The sequence below is a fragment of the Primulina eburnea genome, chromosome 11 (genome assembly GCF_022965805.1).
Source record: "Primulina eburnea isolate SZY01 chromosome 11, ASM2296580v1, whole genome shotgun sequence".
In the NCBI taxonomy this organism is placed as follows: domain Eukaryota; kingdom Viridiplantae; phylum Streptophyta; class Magnoliopsida; order Lamiales; family Gesneriaceae; genus Primulina; species Primulina eburnea.
This window is the reverse complement of record NC_133111.1, coordinates 28584676-28611808: the sequence shown is the minus strand read 5'-3', so window position 1 is coordinate 28611808 and position 27133 is coordinate 28584676. Positions and strand designations below refer to the sequence as shown.

The window sequence follows — 27133 nt, the reverse complement described above, 5'->3', positions numbered from 1 at the left end:
CTGAGGTAATTTTCTTCTAGTTCTAGCAGATTGAAATATCAAAGTGCTGGAATAGCATGTATTTGAAGTTGAAATTCTGATATGTAGTAGAATAACCGACAATAAACTGATATTCGAAGTCGGAACTGAATTATGATATGATTTTGATTTGATATGAATTTTTGAAGTTTCAAATGATATTTGAAACTCATATTAATAATTTTGGAATATGTTATTGATTGGAATGAGTATGTTATTGATGTAGATAAAGTGTAATATCAGTGTCTTCAGGCTACATCAATTGGAAACGAAGAATTGAGATATGTTGCGACCGGGTAACATACGACAGGTATCTGTATTATATGATATATGTCGGATTGATTTGATTGATTGGAATGAGATTATGTGTCTATATGCCTTAATTGTTGATTTGATGTGGCATACATGACATTGAGATTTGAGTATCGATGTATAAAATAAATGTTTTGTTAACACACATCATTTTATGCATACATCGATACATGACATGTACGTTGAGCTATGATCCTTGGATACCCTGATATGATTTGATTGGACTCCGGGGTTTGTGAACACAATCGCTATGCCGATATTATATGACCCGTAAAGCATAGACAATTGTGGCCCCATATGATTGGATATGAGATGTGGGATTGATGGCGCTTCGTCGACGCTATCATACGTGTATTCCCATATCGGCCGGTGTGCCAGCTCGAGCATTGATTTGATTTGATAGCGATTCGATTGATTCTGACATGTGCTCAGTGGATGGGCATTTGATCTGATACCTCCACGACATACATGCATTGCATACCATATATCATTGTTTAGATATCTATGGTATATATGATTGGTTGTTCCATACGGAGCTTTGCTCACCCCCAAGGGGGGCTGTTGTTGTCTTTGTGTGTGGACAATGGCAGGTACTCCAAGATATCAGGAGACCGGAGAGGGTACTTCTGGTGGGAGCACAGCTTGGGCTGAGGTTTATGTTTATATCTTGTTCCCAGTATATATGTATATGTATCTATATACCGGGGCATGTCCCGAGGATATGAGATGTTTGTATGTGATTGATTTTGATTATGTGTGGGCGTGTTTTATGATTTGAATTTAGATACTATTTTTAGTATTTAAATATCAAAAGAGATATTTTGGGCTCATTGTAAAGAAATTTTTAAACTCGTTTTCCGCTGTGATTAATTAACCCTAATCAGATTGCATTGTAATAACGATTAGGAGCCAAGGGCCCCACAACAACCATTCAAAAGAACTTTCTGTTTCATCTCACATAAATGCTAAGCCAAACATAACATTCTGCATACGATGATTTATACCAACAAATGGAGCACATATCAAATAGTACTTATTTGTTCGATATGTTGTATCAATGGATAGGACATCACCAAAATATTCATAATCAATAGAACATCTGTAGTCCCTGAAGAAAAAGTTCATCACCCTATCATCATCATCCAATTGCATGTTCCAATAAAAATAATTTTCCTTATTCGCCTTGTTAATAAAATATTGAATCAGTGAAGTGGCATCACCATTCTCAACTTTGGTATGTTTTTTCATCCGACTCATGTGGTCATATGAATCTTTTCTATTAAATCCTAAGTTTTCTGGTCCACTTGCTTCATTTTCCATAAAATAAACAGCATTAGAGACACAGATTTCAGCATTTACCATAGCTTCTAGAGTACATTTTTTGGCATGTGAGATATTGCGTGCAGATCTTAACAAATGAGTTTGATCAGGTGCAAACATCTCATGGTTATGATCTTGAAAAAATCTAATCACTCGCCATTCACCCCCTTTCTCCCTTGAAATCTTCAATTTAGCTTTACATTGAGTTCTAATAACTGGCTTTTGATAGACAGGAATCCTTTTACTAGAAGACCTTTCATCTTTCAAACCTTCACATGAACAAATAAATTCTTTTGATTGAATTTCATTTGTACGTGCAAAACATCGTTGATCACCTTTTCTCACACTAAATCCCTTATCATGTGCATATTGACAATACAGTAAATATGCATCTTCGATACTGTTCACAATTGTACCCACTTCAAGTTTACTTTCCAAAATGTCAACGAAAGATTTTTCAGTTTGTACCTCGATATTTTCTTGCATTGAGAAATCAGAAATTCCACATTGCGTTTTTGAACTAGGATAAATTTCGCCTTCTTGATCGTAGTCTCCCTCCAACTCTTCGAGTGCTATTGAGTTGTCATCTTTCCTTGTAAGCAACAAAAGCTGGAACAAATATTCAAATAAATATTACATGAATGTATTATCTTATAAAATACACTCATGCAAGAAAAATGAATTTTCAAGGTTTCATATAATATCTTTGTTACAATACAAGACAACCGCATTGCAAATAAATACAGAACCTAAAAGATGGAGAGGATTTGGCTCAAGGAAATGGGGGAAGCTTTGGTTTCGAAAATTTTGACCTTTAGGCAAGGGAAATGGTTGACAAAAAAAATTTGGGAGACTCTAAATTTTGACTTGTGTTGATCATAGGAAATAAAAAAAAAACCATAATTGAGATTGTGTACGTTTTTGTGTTTTAAAAATCATTTTTTAAAAAATTAATTTTATTTACACGTGGCACCCATGTATGTAGGATCGACGAAGCCCGTTGCATTACCATACCTGGTGTTTCGTGCCAAACTTATTGACTGCGACCTTGTCTTTTTACACAAATTAATTATAATATTATGGTAAAATTCTTCATTATTATAATATTATTTTTTTTTAAAAAAATTGATAATAAATTGAAGTTGTTGGGATCTTAAATATCGATTTAATTATAATTTATTACGAGAAATTGAAAACAAAAGTATCAAAAAATATATTTTTACTCCGGCTCAAAAAAATCAAAGAAATTTATATATATAGTCGAGTACATTATTTTATGGTGATATTATGATATGATTATAATTATTATAAATTATTATTATATTATATAATATTTTATCTTGTATATATATATATTATAATTTAGAGAAATTTTTGAAATTTCGTTGGAAGATTGTGAAAATTTAAATTTCAATTTATTAGATCTGAAATATACTTTTTACTACAGTGTATATTATTATCAAAGAAGGTATAGGAGCTTGATATAAATTATCCATCTTCATACTTATATAAAATATTCGGTGATGAAAAAAATTTCTATTATGAAAATTTTTATGAGAAAAATTGTAATTTTGATCTTGTGTATGTGTGTGTTTTTATTTTTTTAGATTTTAATCTTTTATGTTGTCAAATTTCAATCTTAGTTTTTTGATATTTTAAATATTTTTTTCGATGTTGTTACGTCAACATTTTAGATTAAAAATACTAAAACTACTAAAAATCAAAATATATATTACTAATACTGAAATTACATAATTATGCTAAAGAATAATAATTGTGAAGGAGAAAAGATATGAGACTAAAATTACAAAGACATTACAAATCTATAAAAATATATAAGTATCCAATATTTTTTATAGATTTACAATGATTCTAACATATTATTTATGTACAAACCTTAAAACTCTAAGTACAACTATAGAAACTCAAAAATTGTCTTTTACTCACCCTAGAGATTTTGGTAGACTTTTAATCTAGTAAAATATTTTTCTCACCCATATATATCTCTTCTTCATTCAAAAACGACGTTATTCTCCTCTCTAAAGACAAGTCGAGAGTTTCTAGAATTTCAGAGGTATCATTGAACTAAGCCAATGTTTGTCGATTTTTCAAAAAAATAAAGTATCAGTAGACACAGACCTCAGACATAAAATAAGAACACGATTTTGTGCATTCATGTAGTGAGAACTTTCAATTTCAGAAAAGTTCACAAAAGGCACTATAAACAAGCAATGAAACAAAACTCTATCCTAATACATTTTGCATAATGTCCTCGAGATTATCACTACAGGTATAAATTATAAACTAAGAAAACAACAACAAGATTAAAAAAATTCCCTAGTTAGCAAAAGCTAAAAAATTCAGCTCTAAAAATATCATAGAAAACGAGAACATCCATTTTTATTACAATCTCATTATTATTTATTATCTCATGACTCATCATTTTGTAATTGTAGTGACCCGTTCCAGAATCACCTACTAATCAGAACTTAAGCATGCAAAATTAACATTTAAAACTGAATCAGGTAAACAGCGGAAAAACAGTAATACAACCCAATCGAATCTGTAAGTACAAAATACTTAAACAACCAGATCGAACTAAATACCAAGAACAAATACCAATAACCACAAGTCAACCTCTGCCAGCTCCCTGACCACTCCCTCCTGGACCGCCCAACCTGAGACCTGCCCCATCGAATAGGGTGTCCAAAACAGAGATAAACCGAGGACGTGAGCATAAAACGCTCAGCACCGAAAGCATGAGTATACAAGACTATGACATGCATGTATGCAAAATGTACTGGATACCAGGATCTGGGTATATCGAAATACTGCTCAGGTAAATGACGTCAAGGTATGTAGCACTCTGCGCCGTCGCACCAGGAGGTGGCTCCCATACCAAAATAAACCTGTGGATATACCGGTGACCTGACCACCGTCGGCCAACGGGGTCCAACCATCCACAACAAACGAGGGCTGAGCACCCTCTCAACAGGCTATCTCAAAAATAGTCAGGCTCAACATGATTATGCAAATGCCGCATAATAAACCATGCATCATATGACAGATAATAATGCAACATATAAACATGCAACACATAGTAAAGCATACTCAATCCTGCTATCTCGGATAGTACTTTCGTACCTCAAATCAGTAGATCCTAGCAATCAGCCCTAGAATCAAGCCTGCGTCCGTAGTCAGCCCACTGATGCCGCTAGCTCCCAACTAGAGTACAGCTCCGCTACAAAACCAGTAGCTCCCCGCTAGTGCCTAAACCTCGGGAAAAGACTAGAAACCCATCAGAAACGACTAAAACGCTCTGGAACACTCAGAATTGGCGAGTAAAAAGTGAAGCCTCGCGCCTCTATTTATAGACAACGATCGGAAGATCCGATCCACTTCGGAAGATCCGATCCGGCACACTTCGGACGATCTGAACCCTGATCGGACGATCCGAACCCTCTTCAGACGATCCGAACCCGGTTCGGTCCTTCCGATCCCACCGAAATATAATTAATCCAATAATTAACTCAAATTAGGCATCGGGATACTACATTCTCCCCCTCTAAAAAGGATTTCGTCCGCGAAATCGAGTCTGAAGAATGACAATTCTGAACAACAATACATTCAACTTAAGAATGAATTACAACTGAAAGCACAACTGAAATTACAATCATAACTGAAAATACTACAACTAGAACATCTCTGGATGCTCTGACCGCATGCGACTCTCTAGTTCCCAAGTAGCTTCTTCAGTACCTCGGCGCTGCCACTGCACTAAGACAAGAGGAATAGTCTTATTCCGCAGTACCTTATCCTTCCGGTCTAAGATCGAAACCGGTCTTTCCACAAAAGACAAATCCGGATTCAGCTGAACTTCTGTCGGATGCAAAACATGAGACTCATCCGCTACGTATCGTCTCAACAAGGACACATGAAACACATTGTGAACACTAGACAGATACGGTGGCAAAGCTAATCTGTAGGCCAAATCTCCCACACATTCTAAGATCTCAAAAGGACCAATGAATCTCGGAGATAGCTTACCCTTGAGTCCAAATCTCAGAATCCTCCGAAAAGGTGATACCTTGAGAAACACTTTCTCGCCTGCATCAAAATGAAGAGGTCTGCGCTTGGAGTTCGCATAACTCGCTTGTCGATCCTGAGCAGTCTTAATCCGCTGTTTGATCACAAGAACTTTGTCCATGGCTTGCTGAATCAATTCTGGACCCTCGACCTGTCGTTCTCCGACTTCCTCCCAGAACAGAGGAGTACGACAACGTCGACCATACAATGCTTCAAACGGAGACATACCAATACTCCTATGAAAACTGTTGTTGTATGCAAACTCTATCAGTGGCAGATGATCCTGCCAAGCTGGCCCGAAATCCATCACACAAGATCTCAACATATCCTCAAGAGTACGAATAGTCCTCTCTGACTGACCGTCAGTCTCTGGGTGATATGCAGTACTCAAACTCAAGGTAGTGCCCAAAGCTTGCTGAAAACTGCCCCAAAATCTAGATGTAAATCGAGGATCTCTGTCACTAACGATACTCACGGGCACACCATGAAACCGTACAATCTCCTGAATGTACAACCGTGCCATCCGATCGAAAGTGAAATCTCTGTTATAAGGAAGAAAATGGGCAGACTTAGTAAGCAGATCCACTACCACCCAGATATCATCTCTATTCCCTACAGACATAGGCAAGTGAGTCACGAAGTCCATCGTGATATGCTCCCACTTCCACTCCGGAATAGGAAGATTCTGCAACAAACCTCCAGGTCATCGATACTCAGCCTTCACCTGCTGACAGACTAGGCACTTGGAGACATACTGATAAACATTACGTTTCATACCTTTCCACCAAAATCGAGTCCTCAAATCCTTATACATCTTGTTGCTCCCTGGATGAACACTCAACTTGCTACGATGAGCCTGTGACAAAATCTCCTCCCTCAAAGTGTCATCTTCTGGTACAACAACACGACCAGATAAGCACAAAAGACCCTCGGACTGATAGTGGAATCCAGAAGTATTATCTCCATCAGCCAACCGAGCTAATTTCTGAACCTTAGAATCAGACATCTGAGCATCTCTAATCCGAGAATACAAAACTGGCTCGGACAAAATAGTAGCTATACGGATACTCTCTGTTCCCTTCCGATGCTTACAATTGAATCCCATCGAACAGAAATCCTGAATAATCCCAGATACAGCACAAGTCTGAAGAGCAGATAATCTCACCTTGCGACTAAGAGCATCGGCCGTGAGATTCGCAGATCCTGGATGATACTTGATCTCACAATCGTAATCCTTGAGTAGATCCATCCAACGACGCTGACGCATGTTCAACTCAGCCTGAGTGAACAGATACTTCAAACTCTTATGATCAGTGAAGATCTCAAATCGCTCACCATACAGATAATGGCGCCAGATTTTCAAAGCAAAAACGATCGCTGCTAATTCCAGATCATGAACATGATAGTTTTCTTCATGAGGCTTTAACTGTCTCGACGCATAAGCAATCACATGCTCATTCTGCATCAGAACACACCCTAGCCCCTGTAAAGAGGCATCGGTGTAAACACTGAAACCACCAGATCCAGACGGTAAAGCCAAAACAGGCGCAGATGTCAAACGTCTGCGAAGTTCCAAGAAACTCTCTTCGCACTCTGATGTCCACTCAAATGAAACATCTTTCCGAGTGAGCTGAGTGAGTGGCTTAGCAATCTGAGAGAAGTTGACAATGAAACGGCGATAATACCCAGCCAATCCCAGAAAACTGCGGATCTCGGCTACTGTCGTCGGACGCGACCAGTTCAATACCGCTTCCACCTTGCTTGGGTCAACTGAAACTCCCTTGCTAGAAATGACATGACCAAGGAATACAACCCTGTCAATCCAAAACTCACATTTACTCAACTTCGCATAAAGCTGATTCTCGCGAAGTGTCTGTAAAATAATCCTTAAGTGTTGTACGTGTTCTTGCTGATCATGCGAATAGATTAAGATATCATCTATAAACACCACAACAAACTTATCCAAGAAATCCCGAAATACCCGATTCATCAGGTCCATAAAAACTGCTGGTGCATTCGTCACCCCAAAAGGCATAACCAGAAACTCATAATGCCCATACCGGGTCCTGAATGCAGTCTTCGATATATCTCCCTGATGAACTCGAAGCTGATGATAACCAGACCTTAAATCAATCTTGGAATACACAGAGGTACCTTGCAGTTGATCAAATAAATCATCAATCCGTGGCAACGGATACTTATTCTTTATCGTCGCACGATTCAACTGCCGATAATCTATGCAGAGCCGCATAGAACCATCCTTCTTTTTGACAAAAAGAACTGGTGCTCCCCACGGGGACACACTGGGTCGAATATACCCCTTGTCAAGAAGATCCTGCAACTGCTGTTTCAATTCTTGCATCTCCGATGGAGCTAAACGATAAGGAGCTCTAGAGATTGGTGCCGTGCCTGGCACTAAATCAATTCCGAAATCCACTTCCCGAACGGGAGGAAAACTAGGAATCTCCTCGGGAAAAACATCCGGAAAATCGCAAACCACTGGAATGTCACTGATACCGACACTATCTGCGGACGAATCAATAGCATAAATAAGGTAGCCTTCCCCGCCCGACTCTAAAGCACGACATGCTTTCAGAGCAGAAACCACAGGCATCGGGGGTCGCGCTCCCTCTCCATAGAAAAACCAACTGTCGCCCTCAACTGGACGGAACTGTACAAACTTCTGATAACAGTCCATAGTAGCTCTAAACACAGTCAGCACATCTATTCCCAGAATGCAATCAAAATCCTCCATCGCAAGAATCATCAAATTAGCAGTTAAAACATTACCCTCAAACTCTAGAGGACAACCCAAAACTAGACGTTTAGCTAGCACCGAATGACCCATCGGCGTGGAAACAGATACCACAACGTCCAAAGAAGTGAAAGGTAACTTATGACGCTTAGCAAATCTCGCAGATATGAATGAATGCGATGCACCAGTATCAATGAGAACGTAAGCAGGTAATCCACATAATAAAAACACACCTGCGATAACTCTCTCGTTCTCCTCAGCCGCCTGATCCTGGTTAAGAGCAAAGACCTGCCCTTGAGTACGCGGTCGGAGGTTAGAACCCTGAGTAGACTGTCCCTGCTGTGGCCTCTGATGAACTGAAGCCTGAGAACCAGATCCTGATCCTCCGCCCGTCTGTGGACAATCTCTCTTCATGTGGCCCAACTCACCGCACTTGTAACAAGCACCCGCAACCTTGCGACAACGTTCCGTCGGATGATCCTTCCCGCAATGCTGACACGGGCCCTTCTTCTTCCCAAAATGGTGAACTCCTCCAGATCCAGAGGAAGAAGAAGTAGATCCAGCTTTCTTGAATGCTTGGGCGCGGGGACCCAAAGAACTAGTAGGACGAGCAGACTGCATGGCTCGACCTCTCAGCAAACTGCCCTCAGCCTGGCGACAACGATTCACAAGGCCCTCATACGATGTCGGATCATCGCAGACAACAACCCGATCATAAATCTCCTGATTGAGGCCCTGAAGAAAATGGTTATACTTGGCCATAGCATTGTCACTGACATGCGGAACATACGGAAGCAACTCAAAGAACTTCTGCTGATACTCATCAACAGACAAACTTCCCTGCTTCAGATTGATCAACTCAATCGCTTTGGTCTGCAGAAGAGCTGGCGGAAAGTAAAGCAACATGAAAGCGGCTCGGAAATCGGCCCAAAGAACTCGACCCTGTCGCTGAACTATCGGTGCAGAGGTAGACCTCCACCACTTGCGCGCACCACCCTCCAGCAAGAAATCAAGGGTATCAATCTGCTGCTCCGCCGAGCACTGAAAAGTCTTGAAGCAGCTCTCCATCCTCTCAAGCCAGTTCTCCGCAACATCCGGAGTCTCACCGCCCGAAAGAGGTTTCGGCCCCATCTGCAAGAACCGATGCATACTAAAACTCCGAGGCTCATCACGACGGTGTTGACGACGTTCTCGATGCTCTCGACGACGCTCCCGATCGTCGTGGTCTCCCCAGCGTCCAACGCTGCCATGACTACTAGCATCGTCGTCAAAACCAGACATCTTTTAGCTACAAAAGTTACCAGAGATTAAACCCAAAAGAACAGTTCTAAATCTCAAAATCTTAATGCATGCTCTGATACCATAAATGTAGTGACCCGTTCCAGAATCACCTACTAATCAGAACTTAAGCATGCAAAATTAACATTTAAAACTGAATCAGGTAAACAGCGGAAAAACAGTAATACAACCCAATCGAATCTGTAAGTACAAAATACTTAAACAACCAGATCGAACTAAATACCAAGAACAAATACCAATAACCACAAGTCAACCTCTGCCAGCTCCCTGACCACTCCCTCCTGGACCGCCCAACCTGAGACCTGCCCCATCGAATAGGGTGTCCAAAACAGAGATAAACCGAGGACGTGAGCATAAAACGCTCAGCACCGAAAGCATGAGTATACAAGACTATGACATGCATGTATGCAAAATGTACTGGATACCAGGATCTGGGTATATCGAAATACTGCTCAGGTAAATGACGTCAAGGTATGTAGCACTCTGCGCCGTCGCACCAGGAGGTGGCTCCCATACCAAAATAAACCTGTGGATATACCGGTGACCTGACCACCGTCGGCCAACGGGGTCCAACCATCCACAACAAACGAGGGCTGAGCACCCTCTCAACAGGCTATCTCAAAAATAGTCAGGCTCAACATGATTATGCAAATGCCGCATAATAAACCATGCATCATATGACAGATAATAATGCAACATATAAACATGCAACACATAGTAAAGCATACTCAATCCTGCTATCTCGGATAGTACTTTCGTACCTCAAATCAGTAGATCCTAGCAATCAGCCTTAGAATCAAGCCTGCGTCCGTAGTCAGCCCACTGATGCCGCTAGCTCCCAACTAGAGCACAGCTCCGCTACAAAACCAGTAGCTCCCCGCTAGTGCCTAAACCTCGGGAAAAGACTAGAAACCCATCAGAAACGACTAAAACGCTCTGGAACACTCGGAATTGGCGAGTAAAAAGTGAAGCCTCGCGCCTCTATTTATAGACAACGATCGGAAGATCCGATCCACTTCGGAAGATCCGATCCGGCACACTTCGGACGATCCGAACCCTGATCGGACGATCCGAACCCTCTTCAGACGATCCGAACCCGGTTCGGTCCTTCCGATCCCACCGAAATATAATTAATCCAATAATTAACTCAAATTAGGCATCGGGATACTACAGTAATGTTAAATTTTATTGTTTTTAATTAACAAAAAAAGAGAAAAAAGTTGAAAAAGTTAGGCACGGTATAAATCCAACTTATTGATAACCTTATAATAATAATCAATTGAACTGAAAAATATTATTATACTTAATTAATTATATTTATTCAAATTTAGTAACTTTTTTATGTCTAATATATAGAATTCGTCAATAGTGTACGTGATTTTACTTTTCAAACGATAATAAGAAAAATTTTAAAATATAAATATAGAGTGAAAACGAATTCAAATTTTCTATTAATAGCTTCGAACCTTATAAAATGTAATTATAAAAAAATGAGGGATAATGATTATGATGATACATGAAACTAAAGATTAAATTAGAGTGGCGATATTTTTTTCTCTTTTCTGAGATAGAATAGTGGTATTTCAATCAATAATTTAAGAAAATTAAGCTCCATTTAATAAAATTGTTGGAATTGAAGTTTTTTTAGTTATCTGCTTTAAGTAAATATATCTTGGACATAAAAAGGGTTAGGGATGACAACTTTTCCCACGGAGAAAAACTGAAACGGGGATGGGATCCCGATTTTTTCGGGTTCGGGTATTTGTTTAAAATCTCCAAAATAGTTTGTGCCGGATTGCAAAATTTTCTTTGAAAGGAGTGTCGATTTGATGAATTTCCAGTTGAACCAGAGAATGAATTTCCACAACCTTCAGCAGAACAATTTTACGAGGATAAAAACTTTGATCAAATATTTGATACTGAAGAACAACAACGAGCAAATGCAAATGCATGGAGGGATACTATAACAAATTGAATGTGGAGTGACCTTGATCATACTGACAATAACGAATCTTAGATTTTTTCATAAAAATACTACTTAAAATTTATCAAATTTCGTAATGTTTTAATTAGTTATTTATCTATATTGATTAAATTTTTATATATGCTTAGAAATTAAAAATTTATTGATTAATTATTTTTGCATGTTGAATAGACACGGGAATTGAAATTTTGATTTTGTTAAATTGAATTGTGATTTTTTCATATATTAAACATATTTATTTTTTAAATAAGTAAGTTTATTTCAAAGTGGAGATGTTATTTATGTTAAAGAATTATTAGTTCAAAGAAATTATACACACACACACACACACACATATATATATATATATACATATATATATATATATATATAATATATATATATATATATATATAAGTACACAATTTTCACCATTAATCAAAAATTTGCAAATATCTACCAAAATCTTGCAAAAAGTATACAAAAGTCCATGTAGTTCTATTTACAAATATGTGAGATTCTATGAGAGTAAATAAAAATCTATCAAATCCACATATTTCTATCATTTTAAAAAAATAATTGAAATTTAATTAAATCTCTACATTGAATACACCCCACTAATAACACAATTTATTCGAATCTAACTAAGAAAAAAAATTGTAGATTTAACTGCAAGGAAATTTATATTTTAAGCAACTATACAAAAACTATTCTGATTAATAAAATCCATATTCCGTTCCACTTTTTTCGTACATTATTTTTGTGGGGACCCGGGCTCTAAATCGAATTCTATCTGGGATTAAATGGATCTGTGAGAAAATGTGGGTCAAATTTTTGCTTTTAACATTAAATTAAATGTATATAAACAAGTATAATATCTTTCTTTATTAAATTACAACACACATAATGTACCAACATAATATACGTGTCTTGTTCTAGTACATTTAAACAAGCTAGTGTTTAATACAATTTACAGTCTACACGTAGTACAAGTCTGATAAACACCTCTAGCAGTCCTCTGCGCCCGAAGTCACCACTCTAACTCGATCTCATCTCTGTCGTGACCCTGATCCTGCCCCATCTGTTGTTATGCACACATACAGACATAACAACAGCCGGAAACTCCGGTGAGAACACATCCCAGTATAAAACATGTATACATGCATATGCATAATAAAATCATAAAACACAATATCATGCATGTGATCTAAATCATAGGTTCCATAGTCTATGAAACCAACATATATAAGCATGCAATGCCAATCAACTCATGCCTTGACTATACTCTAGGGATCCCGGGGTGAATAAGACGTCACTGTCTGTTACCTACCCTCCCAATCGGGGTAACTGTACGTCTTACTCCTAGACTTCGGTCGTGTCTGTATCGAATGTCTACAATCGGAGGAAGTCTGCTCCTATGCGTCGATACCCCGAACGTCTAGTTTTGACAACTCTGTCAATGACTCTCCTATCTCAATGCTTGAATATACTGTATCGAATGTCTACAATCGGAGGAAGTCTGCTCCTATGCGTCGATACCCCGAACGTCTAGTTTTGACAACTCTGTCAATGACTCTCCTATCTCAATGCTTGAATATAAATCTATAAACACATCATTATCATATCAGGAGATTTCAATATAATCTATAAACAATTCAAAACATATCAAAACATAAACAATAAATCTAGTATGTGATTTGGTTGAGAAACTCCAATCAAATCTGATTCGAGTCGTGTCTTCCCTACAATCACATGAATTATACCTTTCTTGTCGTCGTAGTCAAGGTATCGAAGTTGGAATGTCAACTCTGTCAATTCTAATCTGAAATGACAATGTAATGATGCTTTCTATCAATGTATCATTCAAAGCAACTCCCATCAAGTCTTGTACAATTCAATAATCAGTCTCGGTATGAATCGACAACAAAACGGTGTATTTCTTCGATACCGATAACTCAATAACATCATAATCAATCCAAATCAACTCATAATCTCATCAAGACATCCATACATATACTGAAATCTGTATAATTGTGGGGACCCGGGCTCTAACTCAATTCTTTTGGGATTTAATTGGATCTTTGCTCGAAAATGTGGGTCAAAAATTTTGCTTTTAATATTAATTCAAATGTATAGCTAAAGCATAACATGACTTTTAAATGAAATAAACAACATAGTGTACATACAAGTCTGTCTAGTACAAGCATACTCTAGTGTTTAGATACCAACTACAACATAAGTGATACAAGTCCAGTAGGAAACACTAGGAATCTTCGACGCCCGAGATCTCCACGCTATCATCAATCTCTCATCTAGCTCGAGACCCAGATCCTGCCCCACCTGTTGCCATGCACACATACAGACACGACAACAGCCGGATAACTCCGGTGAGAACATATCCCAGTATAAAACATGGATGTATGCAATGTAATAATCATATACAAATGCATAGCATATATCAAATAACATGAATGTAAATCTAAACATGTAGAAGAATACAAATCTGTATTCAACATTTAAATCTTGACTCGACTCTTTTCTAATCTAGGGATCTCGGTGTGAATAAGACGGTCTGTCACCTACCCAACCACTCGGGGCAACGGTACGTCTTATTCCTAGACTTCGGTCAACTCTGTATCGAGGGTCTGCACATATAGCAAATCTGCTCCTATGCGTCGATACATCGAAACGTCTAGTTTTGGCAAATCTGCCAATATCTCCTATCTCAGGACTCGAATATAAATCAATAAACAAAATATTACATAATCAATGTAATAATAATCTAGTATGTGATTTAGGGAAACTTGTATCAAATCTGAATCGAGTTGTGCAATCCCGTGACCACATGAATTATACCTTTCTTGTCGCACAGTCTGTGTCGAACCGAAATCTCGAATACCAAGTAGTCAATACAAATCTGAAATGGCATAAACAATGTGCACTTCAGTCATATACATCTCAAGCAAATCAATATACAACGCTAACATTGGTTTCAATGCAATTCGACGGCATAACGGCGTAATTCTTTTATACCGATAACTCAAGAACATCATACTCAATCACAATCAACTCATCATCTCATCTAACATCTATATACATGCTGTAATCTGTATATTCTCAATCCAACACATGCTGGAAAATCGAACGTATAGCATACGGCGTCTGAAATTCGATCCGTTTACGTTTCTACGATGCTTAGTATATCAAGAACACATAATCTATGTCAAATATGAATTCTTCCAACACATAATTTTCGAAACATGCTAGAAATGAACAATACTTACATCCTCTTGTAACTTTGGTTGAGAGGAGTACCAATCTGAACTCGAATTCAAGTTTGGATGGCTAAATCTTGCAAAAGATAAATTGTGAGATGGAAGAAGCCTTGAACTCTCTTCTGAATTCTCCCTCGGTGCTTATTACTGAAAATGGAAGGAAATGAAGCCACATACCCTTGTATTGCATGGCAAGGAACAAGTGTCTTTATTTTTCATTTGACACGCACGACCGCGGGTGCGGTACACTAGCAGCGCGGGTGCGCTGTGCTCACGGCAGCCCTTGCATTTTCTGAAATTCTTGGACCGCGGGTGCGGTGATGTTATTACCGCGGGTGCGGTGTCTGTTCGCACAATTTTACAAATTTTCTGTCAATGCACCGCGGGTGCGGTCCTTCCTGTACCGCGGGTGCGGTGTGGCTTCGGCCCTGCTGCTCAAAATCCCATAATTCATGCATTCTTATCTCTACAAGTCTAACATCAATGATACTGAGAATTCTTGAGCCTTATATTTCTCCCCCTCTTAGACAAAAGTTCGTCCTCGAACTCGTACGCAAGTAATCATGCAAGTATACCCAAAACAGTATAATCAAAATTGAAAGGAAGACTCACATCATATGAATAGCTCTGGATGTTTCTGTCTCATATCAGACTCTGTCTCCCAAGTTGCTTCCTCGATGCCATGACGACTCCACTGCACCTTCACAAGAGGAATGGTCTTGGTTCGGAGTTGTTTCTCCTTCCAATCAAGAATTCGTATCGGTCTTTCAACATAGCTCAAAGTCTGATCTAGCTCAGCTTCGTCAGGTTGAATGACATGAGAATCATCCGGCATGTATCTGCGCAACATCGATACATGAAAAACGTCATGTATACCGGACAATGAAGGAGGAAGAGCAAGTCTGTAAGCTCGATCGCCAATCTTCTCAAGAATCTCATACGGACCAACGTATCTAGGAGACAACTTTCCTCGCTTGCCAAATCTGACAACGCCTCTGAAAGGTGAAATCTTCAAAATACTCTGTCTCCCTGCTCAAATATCAACGGTCTGCGTCTGACATTGGCGTATTTCGCTTGTCTATCCTGTGCTGTCTTCATTCTCCTCTGAATGACCTTCACTTTCTCGGTCATCTCACGAATCATATCAGGCCCTAACTCTGGTACCTCATAGATATCATCCCAGTACAACGGAGATCGGCACTTCTTTCCGTATAAAGCTTCGAACGGTGCCATCTCAATGCTAGTCTGATAGCTGTTGTTGTATGAAAACTCACACAACGGCAATGAATCTTGCCAACTAGTACCAAAGTCTAGTACCACAGCTCTCAGCATATCCTCTAAAGTCTGGATAGTCCGCTCTGACTGTCCGTCTGTCTGAGGATGATAAGCAGTGCTCAGGTGTAAAGTCGTACCCAAAGCCTGCTGCAAGCTGTGCCAAAAGTGAGAAGTAAATCGTGGATCACGATCTGATACGATCGACTTCGGCACACCGTGCAATCTGACGATCTCTCTGACATACAACTCTGCCATCTGATCGTGTCGATAGGTCATTCGGTATGGAATAAAACACGCTGATTTGGTCAGTCTGTCTATCACAACCCAAATCGCGTCACAGCCCCGGGAAGATCGAGGTAACTTCGTCACGAAATCCATGGAAATGTGATCCCATTTCCATTCAGGAACAGACAAACTCTGAAGTAAACCTCCGGGCTTCTTCCTCTCTGCCTTCACATGTTGGCAATTCAGACATCTAGACACAAATTATGCAATATCTGTCTTCATCTTCTTCCACCAGAATTGCGTCTTCAAGTCATTGTACATCTTCCTGCCACCAGGATGAATGCTGAACCGACTACAGTGTGCCTCTGACATGATCTGTTGTCTCAATTCTGGAACCTCTGGCACTACTAAGCGGTTATTCACATACAGAACAGAATCTCTAACCTGATACTCTGATATATGACAAGTTCTGACCATATCAATCGATTTCTGAACGCTCGGATCGATTCTCTGCGTTTCTTTGATCCTCAAAATCAGATCTGGCTCAATCTGAATCACAGCAAGTCGCAACGGTATACTCTCTGTATCAAATGTCAACCCAGACAAGCAACAATCCTCTACTAAATTCGATACACCGACTGTCGATAAGGAAAGAGCACATACCTTTCGACTCAAGGCGTCTGCCGCTGCATTCGACTTCCCTGGATAGTACTTGATCTCGCAATCAAAATCTTTCAGCAGATCAAGCCATCGTCGCTGCCTCATGTTCAATTCTGACTGAGAAAAGAGGTACTTCAGGCTCTTATGATCGGAATAGATCTCGAATTTCTCGCCATACAGATAATGACGCCAGATCTTGAGTGCAAAAACAATCGCCGCCAATTCGAGATCATGAATCGGGTAACGAGTCTCGTGCGGCTTCAGCTGTCTAGAGGCGTACGCTATCACGTGCCCTCGCTGCATAAGAACACATCCTAACCCTCTGTGAGATGCGTCACAGTATACAACGAACTCACCTGTACCTGAAGGAATCGTCAAGGCAGGCGCACTGGTCAGCCTCTTCTTCAGCTCTACAAAACTAGCTTCACAATCTTCAGACCACACAAATGGCATATTCTTCTGTGTCAACTGGGTGATAGGCTTCGCTATACTGGAGAAATCTCGGATAAAACGACGATAATACCCGGCTAGACCCATGAAACTGCGTATCTCAGGCACAGAAGTCGGTCTCGGCCAACTGATCACAGCTTCAACTTTACTCGGATCTACCGCAATACCCTCTTCAGATATAATATGCCCCAAGAAGACAACCTGTCGCAGCCAAAATTCGCACTTGGACAGTTTGGCATACAATTGCTCATTTCTCAACGTCTTCAATACGATTCTCAGATGATCTGCATGCTCAGTCAGACTCTTCGAATATACCAAAATATCATCAATGAACACAATCACAAAATCATCTAAATATCTCTGAAAAATGCGGTTCATCAAACTCATAAACACCGCAGGTTCATTCGTCAAACCGAAAGGCATAACAATAAACTCGTAATGCCCATACCTGGTTCGGAATGCAGTCTTCGGAATATCAACGTCTCTAACTCTGAGCTGATGATACCCTGATCTCAAATCAATCTTCGAGTAAACCGAAGATCCCTGTAACTGATCAAACAAATCGTCGATGCGAGGCAAAGGATACTTGTTCTTTACTGTTGCCTTGTTTAACTGTCTGTAATCAATACATAGTCGCATCGAACCATCTTTCTTTCTAACGAAAAGCACCGGAGCACCCCAAGGAGATACACTAGGTCTGATATATCCCTTGGACAGAAGATCTTCCAACTGTGCTTTCAACTCTTTCAGTTCTATCGGTGCCATCCTATACGGAGCTCTCGAGATAGGAACACTGCCGGGCACAAGATCTATACTAAAATCTACCTCTCGAACCGGAGGCAACCCTGGAATCTCATCAGGAAAAACATCTGCAAACTCGCAAACCACTGGCAGATCTGCCAATGCTGGGCTCGACTTCAGTAGATCTACTGAATATACGAGAAAGCCCTCTGCTCCTCTCTGAAGCAATCTACTCATAGTCAGAGCAGATACTAAGGGAATCCGAGATCTGGAACCCTTGCCGTAGAATTTCCACTCATCTGTCATGTCGGGTCTGAATCTGACAATTTTGTGGAAACAATCTACCGTGGCCCTGTACCTGGTCAACATGTCTATACCAACTATACTATCAAAATCAGCTAAACCAAGTACTACACAATCAAGATCAATCTCATGCCCCTCAAACTGAAGCATACAGTGTCTAACAGTAGTCACAGATATCAAACCACTTCCCAACGGAGAAGCTATAGACACTACTGTCGATAAAGACTCAACAGGTAATGAATGTCTCAATGCAAAATGTTCAGCTATGAATGTATGAGATGCACCTGTGTCAATCAACACATATGCAGGATAACCGCAAAGAAAACAGCTACCTGCAATGACGTCATCTGGTGCCTCCTGCGCCTGCTCCTCTGTCAGGGCAAACACCCTAGCCTGCTGTCGAGGAGGTTGACTCACTGTCTGACTACCTCCTGGTCTCTGCTGGGTCTGTGTGGATGGTGGCTGAAAGGAGTGTACAGAGGATGCCTGTCTCTCCATCTGTGGCACTGGTGCTGATGACCCTGTACTCTGGAATCGTTGTGCACCTCTCTGGGGACAAACTCTGGCGAAGTGTCCCTGTTGCCTACAGATGTTGCAGCGTCCCATAACTCCTTGACACTGCTCCGTCTCATGTCGTCCTCCACACGAGCTACAATATACGCCACTGTAATCTGAACCCTGACCTCTCTGTCGAGATCCACTCGAACTCGATGAACTACTCACGGACTTCTTAAAATGTTTACCCTTAGCTTTCAAAAATTCCTTCTTGCCACTACCACTAGATCCACTATCGAAACGAGGAGGAGGTGGTGGAAACTGTACGGTAGTAGGCTGTGGCGGTCTCTGCCCCTGAACACCGTAGGAAGCCCCTCGCTGCCTGATCAAGCCAGCCTCTGCTCCCTTCGCTCGGTTCAATGCCTCTGAAAAAGTACTAGGCCGGCCCGTGTTCACCAAGGTAAAGACATCGGGGTTCAGCCCGTTGATGAACTGATCGGCCACTGCCTCGTCGTTCCCGGCCTCATGCGGTGCAAATCGTAACAATGCAGAAAATTTAGCCACATACTCTTCGATGTTCCACTGTCCCTGCTTCAAATTCGCAAATTAAGCTCCTTTATCTTTTCGGTAGGAAATGGGAAAGAAGCGCTGATAGAACTCATCTTTGAAGACTTTCCATGTGATATCAATGCCTCGTTGCTCCAAGGCTCTCTTCGTAGTCAACCACCAGCTCTTGGCAACCTCTTGCATCTGATGCCCTATCAACTTCACACGTCGCTCATCAGTATATGCCAAAGACTCAAACAGCATCTCGATATCATCAAGCCAGCTCGCGCACTCTACTGCACTCTCTGTGCCCTTCAGGGTAGGCGGATGGAAAGACTGAATCTCTTCAATAAGGTCTCCATCGGCGTAGCGGTAACATCCATCTGTGCACCTGATGTGCTACCCTGCTCTGGCTGTGGTATACGTCTAGGCGGCATAGATCTGATTATCAAACTGATTAGTACTCAATCAATATCATCTGTCTCAGCCCTCCTCTGATCATATACCTCTGATCGAGAATCGGTTCTGATTCAGGCTTGAAATGCTGTAAATCAATTCAGATAATACAACAACATATAATAGGGAAAGCAGTAAACCATGCTAGCATCTCAAAAGCAAGGAAGATGACTCGATCTACCCCGCTCATTCTATTCTATCTCAGTCTACAGAACCTACAGCTCTACCACCTGTTGTGGGAACCCGGGCTTTAACTCAATTCTTTTGGGATTTAATTGGATCTTTGCTCGAAAATGTGGGTCAAAAATTTTGCTTTTAATATTAATTCAAATGTATAGCTAAAGCATAACATGACTTTTAAATGAAATAAACAACATAGTGTACATACAAGTCTGTCTAGTACAAGCATACTCTAGTGTTTAGATACCAACTACAACATAAGTGATACAAGTCCAGTAGGAAACACTAGCAATCTTCGACGCCCGAAATCTCCACGCTATCATCAATCTCTCATCTAGCTCGAGACCCAGATCCTGCCCCACCTGTTGCCATGCACACATACAGACACGACAACAGCCGGATAACTCCGGTGAGAACATATCCCAGTATAAAACATGGATGCATGCAATGTAATAATCATATACAAATGCATAGCATATATCAAATAACATGAATGTAAATCTAAACATGTAGAAGAATACAAATCTGTATTCAACATTTAAATCTTGACTCGACTCTTTTCTAATCTAGGGATCCCGGTGTGAATAAGACGGTCTGTCACCTACCCAACCACTCGGGGCAACGGTACGTCTTATTCCTAGACTTCGGTCAACTCTGTATCGAGGGTCTGCACATATAGCAAATCTGCTCCTATGCGTCGATACACCGAAACGTCTAGTTTTGACAAATCTGCCAATATCTCCTATCTCAGGACTCGAATATAAATCAATAAACAAAATATTACATAATCAATGTAATAATAATCTAGTATGTGATTTAGGGAAACTCGTATCAAATCTGAATCGAGTTGTGCAATCCCGTGACCACATGAATTATACCTTTCTTGTCACACAGTCTGTGTCGAACCGAAATCTCGAATACCAAGTAGTCAATACAAATCTGAAATGGCATAAACAATGTGCACTTTAGTCATATACATCTCAAGCAAATCAATATACAACGCTAACATCGGTTTCAATGCAATTCGACGGCATAACGACGTAATTATTTTATATCGATAACTCAAGAACATCATACTCAATCACAATCAACTCATCATCTCACCTAACATCTATATACATGCTGTAATCTGTATATTCTCAATCCAACACATGCTGGAAAATCGAACGTATAGCATACGGCGTCTGAAATTCGATCCGTTTACGTTTCTACGATGCTTAGTATATCAAGAACACATAATCTATGTCAAATCTGAATTCTTCCAACACATAATTTTCGAAACATGCTGGAAATGAACAATACTTACATCCTTTGGTTGAGAGGAGTACCAATCTGAACTCGAATTCAAGTTTGGATGGCTAAATCTTGCAAAAGATAAATTGTGAGATGGAATAAGCCTTGAACTCTCTTCTGAATTCTCCCTCTGTGCTTATTACTGAAAATGGAAGGAAATGAAGCCACATACCCTTGTATTGCATGGCAAGGAACAAGTGTCTTTATTTTTCATTTGACAGGCACGACCGCGGGTGCGGTACACTAGCAGCGCGGGTGCGCTGTGCTCACGGCAGCCCTTGCATTTTCTGAAATTCTTGGACCGCGGGTGCGGTGATGTTATTACCGCGGGTGCGGTGTCTGTTCGCACAATTTTACAAATTTTCTGTCAATGCACCGCGGGTGCGGTCCTTCCTGTACTGCGGGTGCGGTGTGGCTTCGGCCCTGCTGCTCAAAATCCAATAATTCATGCATTCTTATCTCTACAAGTCTAACATCAATGATACTGAGAATTCTTGAGCCTTACAATAATTCTCACATAGTACATGCTGGAATCTCATATTAATCGCATGCGATATCTGATAATTAAACCATTTACGATTCTGCCATGTCAATGAGCTCAAGAACACACATTTACAAGCATATCAGAATTTCCCCAACATGTAATCTTCCAAACATGTTGAAACTGAAAGATACTTACATCCTCTTGTAGCCTTTGAAGCAAGGAACAAGAATATCTATTTCAATCAAAGTTTGGATGTATAAATCTTACCAATTCACAAGCGTAACACCTAAGGAATTGAAGCTTCTCCCTTAGTTCTCTCGCTTCTCAGCTGATGGAAATGGTAAAAGTGAAGACTCAGCACAATTAAGTATATATACCATACCATGTGTCATCATATGAAACAAAGGTGGCTTTCTCGCATGCAGCACCGCGGGTGCGGTCACTCTAGCACCGCGGGTGCTCCATGCTCTCGGCACCATTTTCATTTTTCAGAAAATAGCGACCGCGGGTGCGGTACATATCAGACCGCGTGTGCGGTCACACCACCGCGGGTGCGGTCCTTCTCGCACCGCGGGTGCGGTCTTGCTTCGAATAAAATTTCCTACCCTACTGGACATCGACTGCGGGTGCGGTCTCTCCTAACACCGCGGGTGCGGTGTGGCTTCGGCCTGCCTTTCAAAAATCAGAATTTTATGACCGCGGGTGCACTCCTGTTCTAAGCGCGGGTGCAGTCTATCAACACTCTAATTTCTCATGTCTTTCTCCCCTCATTGCACGTCATGCATTCTCATATATTCCGAGTCTCACGTCAATGAAGATTAATAAATCTCGAGTCTTACATTTCTCCCCCTCTAAGAAATGATTTTGTCCTCGAAATCGCATGCAATCTATCATATCATACATGAAAAGTAATATAATCAAAACTGAAGAATCACTTACATTATGTAAATAACTCGGGATGTTTTTGTCTCATATCTGCTTCTGTCTCCCAAGTCGCTTCTTCGATGCCATGTCGACTCCATTGGACTTTCACTAGCGGAATAGTCTTCGTCCTGAGCTGTTTTTCTTTCCGATCAAGAATCTGTATCGGTTGTTCAACGTAGCTCAAAGTCTGATCAAGCTCAGCTTCATCAGGGTGAATGACATGAGAGGTATCTGACATATATCTACGCAGCATCGATACATGAAAAACGTCATGTATCCCGGATAAAGAAGGAGGAAGAGCAAGTCGATATGCTCGATCGTCAATCTTCTCAAGAATCTCGTAAGGACCGATGTATCTCGGAGACAACTTTCCACGCTTGCCAAATCTGACAACGCCTCTGAAAGGAGAAATCTTTAGAAACACTCTGTCTCCTGCTTCAAATACCAACGGTCTACGTCTGATATTGGCGTATTTCGCTTGCCTATCTTGTGCCGTCTTCATTCTTTTCTGAATGATCTTCACCTTCTCAATCATCTCACGTATCATATCAGGCCCAAGTTCTGGTACCTCAGATACATCATCCCAGTACAACGGAGATCTGTACTTCTTGCCATACAAAGCTTCAAACGGTGCCATCTCGATACTTGTCTGATAGCTGTTGTTGTAAGAAAATTCGCAAAGAGGTAGGGAATCTTGCCAACTAGTGCCAAAATCTAGCACTACGACTCTCAACATATCCTCTAAAGTCTGGATAGTCCACTCTGACTGTCCATCTGTCTGAGGATGATAAGCAGTACTCAAGTGTAAAGTCGTACCTAGAGCCTGCTGCAAACTATGCCAAAAGTGCGAAGTGAATCGTGAATAACGATCTGATACGATAGACTTCGGCACACCATGCAGTCTGACTACCTCTCTGACATACAAATCTGCCATCTGATCATGTCGGTAGGTCATTCTGTATGGAATAAAACACGCTGATTTGGTCAGTCGATCAATGACGACCCAAATCGCATCACAGCCCCGGGAAGAACGAGGTAACTTCGTCACAAAATCCATGGAAATGTGATCCCATTTCCATTCTGGAATAGACAAACTCTGAAGTAAACCTCTGGGCTTCTTTCTCTCGGCCTTCACCTGTTGGCAGTTTAAGCACTTAGACACAAATTCCGCAATATCTGACTTCATCTGTTTCCACCAGAACTGTGTCTTCAAGTCATTGTACATCTTCCTGCCACTAGGATGAATGCTAAACCGGCTACAGTGCGCTTCTGACAATATCTGTTGTTTCAAATCTGAAACATCTGGGACTACGAGATGGTTATTCACGTATAGCACATGATCACGTACCTGATATTCTGATATATGCCCTGATCTGACCATATCAATCGATTTCTGCACATTTGAATCAATTCTTTGTGCTTCTTTGATTCTCATAATCAAATCTGGCTCAACTTGAATCGAAGAAAGTAGCAATGGTCTACTACCTGTATCAAATGCTAATCCAGACAAACAGCAATTTTCAACTAAATTCGAATCACCTGTCGTCCATAAGGATAGGACACAAACCTTTCGACTCAAGGCGTTTGCTGCTGCATTTGACTTCCCTAGATAGTATTTGATTTCGCAATCAAAGTCTTTCAGTAAATCGAGCCATCTGCGCTGTCTCATATTCAATTCTGACTGAGAAAATAGATACTTTAAGCTTTTATGGTCGGAATAGATCTCAAATTTCTCGCCATAAAGATAATGACGCCAAATCTTCAATGCAAATACGATAACTGCCAATTCAAGATCATGAATTGGGTATCGAGTCTCGTGTGGCTTCAGCTGTCTAGAGGCATATGCTATCACGTGTCCTCGCTGCATAAGAATACATCCCAGCCCTCTGTGAGATGCATCACAATATACAACGAACTCACCCGTACCTGAAGGAATCATCAAGACAGGTGCACTGGTCAGCCTCTTCTTTAGCTCTAGAAAACTAGTCTCACAGTCTTCAGACCACACAAATGGCGTGTTCTTTTGTGTCAACTGGGTAATCGGCTTCGCAATGCTGGAGAAATCTTTGATGAATCGTCTATAGTACCCTGCTAGACCCATGAAACTGCGTATCTCTGGCACAGAAGTCGGTCTCTGCCAACTGATCACAGCTTCAACTTTATTCGGATCCACAGAAATACCATCTCCAGATATAATATGACCCAAGAAGACAACCTGTCTTAGCCAAAACTCACACTTGGACAGTTTAGCATATAATCTTTCATTTCTCAGTGTTTGCAACACAATTCTTAGATGATTGGCATGCTCATTCAAATTCTTTGAATATACCAAAATATCATCAATAAAAACAATCACAAACTCATCCAAGTACCTCTGAAAGATGCGGTTCATCAAACTCATAAACACCTGCTGGAGCATTCGTTAAACCAAAAGGAATGACAACAAACTCATAGTGTCCATACCTGGTCCGGAATGCTGTCTTCGGTATATCAACATCTCGAAATCTGAGTTGGTGATATCCCGATCGCAAGTCAATCTTGGAATAGATAGAAGATCCCTGCAACTGATCAAATAAGTCGTCTATTCTAGGCAAAGGATATTTGTTCTTTATCGTTGCCTTGTTCAGTTGCCTGTAATCTATACAAAATCTCATAGAGCCGTCTTTCTTCCGTACAAATAGCACCGGAGCACCCCAAGGAGACACACTCAGTCTAATGTATCCCTTGGCCAGAAGATCTTCTAACTGTGCTTTCAACTCTTTCAACTCTATCGATGCCATTTGATAAGGAGCTCTCGAAATAGGGACGGTACCTGGAATCAAATCAATGCTAAAATCTACCTCTCGAGCTGGAGGTAACCCTGGAATCTCGTCAGGAAATACATCAGCAAATTCTCGTACTACTGGCAAATCTGCCAATGCCGGGCTGGATTACTGAAGGTCTACAGAATAAATAAGGAACCCTTCTGCTCCTTTCTGTAACAATCTACTCATAGTGAGAGCAGATACCAAGGGAATCCGAGATCTGGAACCCTTACCATAGAATTTCCACTCCTCTGTCATCTCAGATCTGAATCTGACAATCTTTTGGAAACAGTCTACAGTAGCTCTGTACTTAGTCAACATGTCAATTCCGACAATGCAATCAAAATCAGATAAACCAAGTACGACACAGTCCAAATCAATTTCATGCCCCTCAAACTGTAATATGCAATGTCTTACTGAATTCACAGATATCAACCCACTTACCAACGGAGAAGAAATAGATACTACAGTAGACATTGACTCGACAGGCAAAGCATGTGTCAATGCAAAACGTTCTGATACGAATGTATGTGATGCACCTGTATCTATCAATACATATGCAGGATAACCGCAAAGAAAACAGTTACCTGCAATCACGTAATCTGGCGCATCTTGTGCCTGCTCCTCTGTCAATGCAAACACCTGAGCCTGTTGTCTGGGTGGTTGGCTCACCGTATGGCCACCTCTGGATCTAGGCTGGGACTGTGTAGGCGTGGGCTGGAAGGAATGGACAGACGAAGCTTGCCTCTCGGGCTGAGCTACTGAAGCTGATGACCTTGCACTCTGAAATCTCTGGGCACCTTTTTGGGGACAAACTCTGGCGAAGTGTCCCGGCTGTCTGTAATAGTTACATCTGCCCATAACTCCCTGGCACTGCTCAGTGGCATGCCTACCACCACACGAACTGCAATAAACACCACTGTACTTTGAACTCTGACCCTGACCTCTCTGTCGGGATCCGCTGGAGCTCGACGAACTGCTCCCAGCTCTCTTAAACTGCTTCCCCTTAGCCTTCAAAAACTCTTTCTTGCCACTCCCGCTTCCACTATCATATCGAGGAGGAGGTGGTGGAAACTGTACGACAGACGGTGGCGTCGGTCTCTGACCCGAAACACTATAGGAAGCTCCTCGCTGTCTGATCAAACCAGCCTCTGCTCCCTTTGCTCGGTTCAGCGCCTCAGAAAAAGCATTAGGTCGCCCCGTATTCACTAGAGTAAAGATGTCCGGATTCAAACCGTTTATGAACTGTTCAGCAACTGCCTCGTCCAT

General features: G+C 40.8%; 1 protein-coding gene across 1 annotated transcript; it reads right to left on the bottom strand.

Annotated features, from left to right (window-relative positions):
- Positions 1–1284: 1284 nt before the first annotated feature.
- On the bottom strand, positions 1285–27133 carry LOC140805501 (protein FAR1-RELATED SEQUENCE 5-like). Its single transcript, XM_073161770.1, has 2 exons — positions 26876–27133; positions 1285–2259 (listed from the first exon to the last, which is right to left on the bottom strand). The coding sequence occupies exons 1-2, from the start codon at positions 27131–27133 to the stop codon at positions 1285–1287; spliced, it is 1233 nt and encodes a 410-aa protein (XP_073017871.1).